Source organism: Pseudophryne corroboree, chromosome 7, assembly GCF_028390025.1.
Source record: "Pseudophryne corroboree isolate aPseCor3 chromosome 7, aPseCor3.hap2, whole genome shotgun sequence".
Lineage (NCBI taxonomy): Eukaryota > Metazoa > Chordata > Amphibia > Anura > Myobatrachidae > Pseudophryne > Pseudophryne corroboree.
In genome coordinates this window covers 376171983-376177982 of record NC_086450.1, presented here as the reverse complement: position 1 = coordinate 376177982, position 6000 = coordinate 376171983, and the positions used below count along the sequence as shown (strand labels likewise).

Sequence of the window (6000 nt, the reverse complement as noted above, 5' to 3'; positions counted from 1 at the left end):
AACGCAAATTGAATGTGAGGAGTGGTGTGGAGAGACAGCTCTTCCAAATAGAGCTCCCTGCAGCAGCAGTTGTGATCGCGATTGCGGTTTGTACTGAGAGTGAGACGGAGACACAGCTGTCTCCGTCTCTGAGCCCCCTCTGCATGCGCCGCTGCCCGGCCCGCCGGAGGAACACTCCTGGACCATAGCAGCGCGGCGGGTACCAGGTAGTAGTTGCAGTCCTGGATAGGCAACCATTGCATTGGAAAGGACAGCTTCTCCGTGTTTGGCTGTTGCAGATGCAGCAGCTGTTCCACTGCCTAAGACCACAGAAGCTTGGAGGGGCCCTAAGAAAGGGGGGCCCAGAGTAATGTACGCCCTGTGCCCCCCCCCCTTAATCCGGCCGTGCTTCAGTTCATATTATACAATGTTACACCTATGGTAGCTACACCACTGTATATAACACATGTAACTGTGACAGGGAAGGTGGTCCCTCTCAGCTCTGGGCCCCATAGTAGCTGCACTCCCTGCACCTATGGTAGCTACACCCCTGTATATAACACATGTAACTGTGACAGGGAAGGTGGGCCCTCTCAGCTCTACGCCCCATAGCAGCTGCACTCCCTGCACCTATGGTAGCTATGCCCTTGTTCCACAGGAGGGTGGTAGTTAAGAGCAGTGTCGGAGGTTTTAACTTCCCAGTTACTATGTAAAAACATATAGAATAACTTCCCAGTGCACACATTCTATATGTAAAAACATATAGAATAATGTATGCATTATTGCCCTACCCTTATTTAGCAGTAGGGGATAGCATCTCTCCAATTATTAGTACAAGTTATAACATTAAAATGCCAATGCCTAACACCTGGCATTGGTAACTGTATATTTAGCGATCTAGACTAAATGACCATTGTTCTGTGCAAGAGTAATATGTGTGAACAGCGACATTTTATAGTGGTCTTTATTTGTTCCAGTTTTGATGCAATATATTATATTAATATACTATCTCCCTAGGCCTTTGGCTACAGTAAAACAAAAGCATACAAAAGCATACACAACTTTACACAGAATATGAGACAAAACTCACATTGTTATCATTAACTTATACTGGTAACAGCCACCTTGCAAGCACAATTGTGTAGTCGTACTATCAAGAAGGAAGGTGACTGGTCCCAGGTTTTTGTATGGGCCCTAGCCTAAATGACCATCTCATTCCCCTGCCTCCTTTATGGCCAATTCTGCGCCGTATCCTACTTTTCCTAATTCCCCCGTTCCATATAATTCCCCCCTTCCATTCCAGTTGTGTAATGTTAGATCTATTAATGTACTGTGGGCCTGAGTCAGAGTTGTACGCTAATAAGACAGCTACTGTGTCTTTGTATGCATCTGCTGTGAGAAACTATGCTAAAGCCATAGGAGGCCTCTTAAGAACAAAGATGAACACAGCAGTCTTCTCTGATCCACTTCTGTGTCCAAATACTTAGTATTTTTTAATACATAAGGGAGCTTGTAATGAAATGCATCAAGAACAGAAAGAACTAGAGGAGCACTGTCCGTCAAACTAAAATGTATTAACCCCACAAAGAAAGCTAGACAGTCATTTTTCAAGTACAGTAACAGAAAAATTTATTTAGCAATTTGGAGGATACATTTTTGAACAACCTCTTATGTCATATCAGATATTTTCTACCACTGAAGCATCACACATGTACTGCATAGAGAATGAAATGATCTACAGTGGCCCCACCACCTCATGCAGTGCCTGACCGATAATGCTGTCTTGGGGGGAACCTAAACGAGGAGTATTGTGGTCACCCAACCCCACAATTCCAGAATCTCATCTGTATCTGAAGATAATGGTGATTCTTTCTGCGTAATTCAGTAAGTGTTTCCGTCATGCTACTACAGAGCTGGGTTATCCACCATTTACTGTGTGTATTTAGGAAAGTAAAGGTGGGTACACACTGGCCGATATATGGAACGGACGATATATTGCGGGTCCGTCGGCCAGTGTGTACGGGCGATATGTCTGTGAACTCCGTTGTTCACAGACATATTGCGTCGGCCCCACAGCACAGCCGACAGCCAATATATCTACCGATATATGGTCACATCGCTGTGTGTATACGGGCAATCAACCGGTTGCCCGTACACATGCTGCGGCAGCCGGCGGTGATTGACAGCTGAACTGAGCGAGCGTGAGTGTATGCACAGCACACTGCCCGATCTGTCCATAGATATATCTGCAGATCAATTGATCTGCAGATATATCGATCAGTGTGTACCCACCATAATAGTACAAGACAGTGTTGACCATTTGAATGGTGCTGTGTATTACAAACTGTGTATTACAAACTTGTGTTCTGGAACAGTTCTATGGTCTGTTGTGTTGGTAGCGTGAGTACCTGAGCTTTGCTGTCTTTGACTATAATATGAGAACACATAAAAGGTGATAATTAAATCTGTAATCAGCCAAAATTAATCAAACGCAACATCTGTGTTGTTACTGGGTATTTGTGGTGGCAGCACACTAGTTGTTGAGTTTTGCACATATCAGATGTGGTTTAGGGACTAATACGAATCCAATGGCAGGCTCAAGACTTATATCTTCCCTGGAGACTCCAGCTGGTGGGTGGAAAGTAAATGCTTGCAGAAGTCCAGTAAAAAACAGGAAAAGTTCCATCTTGGCCAAGCTTTCTCCAACGCAAGCTCTTCTTCCTGTAGGAACGCCAAGATATATGTATATCACATACAGGTGCAGACATAAGCCTATGGTGTTCTGATTGTGTATTAGAATATAGGATATATAAACATAGAAAAATGTTGCATTAACTTGTTTGAAAACATCAACTTCATGGATTGATCACAATTATGGGCAAGTACTTGTCTCCCTCCGGCTTTTACTGAAGAAAATAGTAAGACATAACCGTTGTTTTGCCCACCCACCTACAATGCCATGCCATACTCTTTTGGACAGACATATTGTGTGTACACGTGACACCCAATCAGTCACTCACCAGGCCGGAGAAGAAAGCTCAGGCCATACAGGAAGATGGATGAAGATGGGACTGTGGTAAAAGAAGTACTGGAAAGCTTAAAACTTATGGTGCCCATACACTTGTGAGATATTTTGTACAATCTTTCCATTTCAACGCCATCTGTGCGATAAACCGCAGGATTGTATGCACATCGAATGTGTGCCCCGATGCAATGCACAGGCACGCTGGTCGAATCTCGCATCTCAAGATATTATGTGCTGTACTTAATAAATATCGGATCGCATGAGCGATCGCATGCTGTTTTTACCACATTCGATTTATCGCACTGTGATGTACGATCTGTGAGGCATTTAGCTCACTTCCTGGACATTCCCCTCCACCCATTGTGCACAGGATACAGGATATAGATAGCCCAGCCCTCTATGAAAATTTCAACAGACCTCACAGATAAATCTGGTGTGCTTTGGGCAGCATGCGATCACATTTGATCTCCCATTTCTGGTCGCAAAGGACATGCGATAAATCACATGATTGTATGCGCATCGAATGCACAAAAAAGCACTTTTGATGCGATTTATCACACGGGGAGCTTCAAGGGAAATCGAGCACGATATCGCATCGCGCTCAATCGCAGAAGTGTATGGACACCATAAAGCTATGTACACATTAGAACGATTGGATACGATAAGATATTGTATACAATTTCCCTTGCTCTCCCGTACATGTGATATCTTATGTACACACTATACGATGTGACATAAGAACATAAGATATCTTACGTCATATACATCGTACACAAAACCAAAACAACCATATACTAATTGTCACGATCCGGGTATCTGGACGCCATTTCTTACCCATCAGATGCCTCCTAAGGCTGGCTCAGCGCTCCAGGACCGGATCCCATCTGTTATCCTGATGTGTACATTCCTGTATCCTCTCCTGTCACTCTGGGACGCTGTCACAGTAAACGCCATATTACACCTGGCATGGCGTCTCCCGCGGCCTCCGCCGCCGTCCCTGAACTTCTGCATGCAGAGTGTCTGAGTGGCGATTACGTCAGCCGCGGCCTCCGCTGTGTCCGCGTGGTTGGATGTGCATCTGTCAGCCTGGCGCCTCCTGTCTCCGGTGGCCGGCGCCGCCATTACTGTTTTCATTACCACATGGATTACAAACCAAACTTCCCTCCAAGTGTCTGCATGGGCGCAGCCATCTTGGATTCTGTCAGCTGATCATTTCCACCAATCTGTTCTCAGTATTGATAATCTGCATAATTGCCTAGCCAATCCCTTCCTTGCTGCAGGTATAAATACACTGTGCCTGAGCAAGGAAGGCGTCAGTGCTTTGGTTGTCAAACCTAGTTCCTGTTTGTCTCTCTCCTGTGATTGTCTTCCAGGTTCCAGCTCCTGTCTCAAGACTTCCACCATAGAGACCCGCACCAGCATTCCACCTGCGGTGTAGCCTGACTCTCCAATCCATTGTGGATTCATCTGTTTCCAGCTACAACATTACCTGCTTCCAGCTCAGCTTCCAGCAGAGTACAGCTTCCCTTAAAGGGCCGGTGTCCTTTCTACACTTTACCACTCTCCACCGGTATTATTATTTCTCCGCTCTCAAGTTCTACATTTCAGTTCATATTTCATCGCTCCCAAGTTCATTTATTATTTAACTGGTTCCAGCCAGTATCCACTCCGTGCTAACAACAGTCTGGTTCCAGCCAGTATCCACAGCAGCTGTTTTATCTTCAGCAACCCAGCTTTTCCTGGAACACCAGCTGGCACAATCCTGGGTTATCTCCATTGCTACAGTCGGGCCTGGTAAGGACTTTCCATCTAGAAGATCATAAGAACTATCTCACAGTACCCAGGAACTGTATTTATTCTTTGCTGACTTTTACGTTTTCTTTTACTGCTGCTGTGTTGCGGAGTTGTCATAATAAACATCATTGACTTTTATCCAAGTTGTCGTGGTCACGCCTTCGGGCAGTTATTATTTATGTTACTTACATGTCCAGGGGTCTGATACAACCTCCCAGGTTCCGGTACATCTCAGCCCCTACAACTGAGGCTGCCTCCCGTCAGATCAGGCCCTCAGTTGTGACAGTAAGCACTGACCTAATGAATCCAGCCGGAGACCAGGATCAAGCGGCCAGGCCGATGCAAGAACTGGCAGCCCGACTAGAACATCAGGAGGCTGCACAGGGCCACATCATCCGCTGTCTCCAGGATCTCTCTACTCGGCTGGATGGGATTCAGACAACTCTCCGTGGATCAGGCGCGTCTGGTGCGTCAACCACAGTGACTCCAGCTATAACCCCACCCACCTTACCCATTTCTGCTCCACGTCTTCATCTTCCAACGCCAGCAAAATTTGACGGATCTCCAAGATTCTGCAGGGGATTTCTCAACCAGTGTGAGATTCAGTTTGAGCTACAACCTGGCAATTTTCCCAGTGACCGTACAAAAATTGCCTACATTATTTCTCTTCTCAGTGGCTCAGCCCTTGATTGGGCATCACCGTTATGGGAGAGGTCCGACACCCTGCTATCTTCCTACACTGCCTTCGTGTCAACATTCAGGCGCATCTTCGACGAGCCAGGCCGGGTAACCTCAGCTTCATCCGAGATTCTCCGTTTACGCCAGGGGTCACGTACTGTAGGACAATATCTGATACAGTTCCAGATCCTGGCGTCCGAACTGGCATGGAACGACGAGGCCCTGTATGCTGCATTCTGGCATGGCTTATCTGAGCGTATTAAAGATGAGTTAGCTACCAGAGACTTACCTTCTAAGTTAGATGAGCTAATCTCACTCTGCACGAAAGTTGATTTACGTTTCAGAGAGAGAGCAACTGAGCGTGGAAGATCATCTGCTCCAAAATCTTCTGCTCCTCCTCCTCGTCAACTGTCACCATCTAAAGATGAGCCCATGCAACTTGGCCGTTCCCGTTTAACTCCTGCTGAGCGCCGAAGACGTCTCTCCGAGTTTCTCTGTCTCTATTGTGCAGCTCCGTCTCACAC

The 6000-nt window shown here is 46.2% G+C and overlaps 1 protein-coding gene across 1 annotated transcript in view; it reads right to left on the bottom strand.

Annotated features, from left to right (window-relative positions):
• Positions 1 to 1582: 1582 nt before the first annotated feature.
• The window catches only part of LOC134945327 (cytochrome P450 2K1-like), a 228138-nt gene continuing 223720 nt past the window's right edge, over positions 1583 to 6000 (bottom strand). The window contains exon 9 of the mRNA XM_063934531.1: positions 1583 to 2700. Within this exon, the coding sequence (XP_063790601.1) occupies positions 2513 to 2700 (188 nt within the window). The 3' untranslated portion in view covers positions 1583 to 2512. The remainder of the gene's footprint in view (positions 2701 to 6000) is intronic.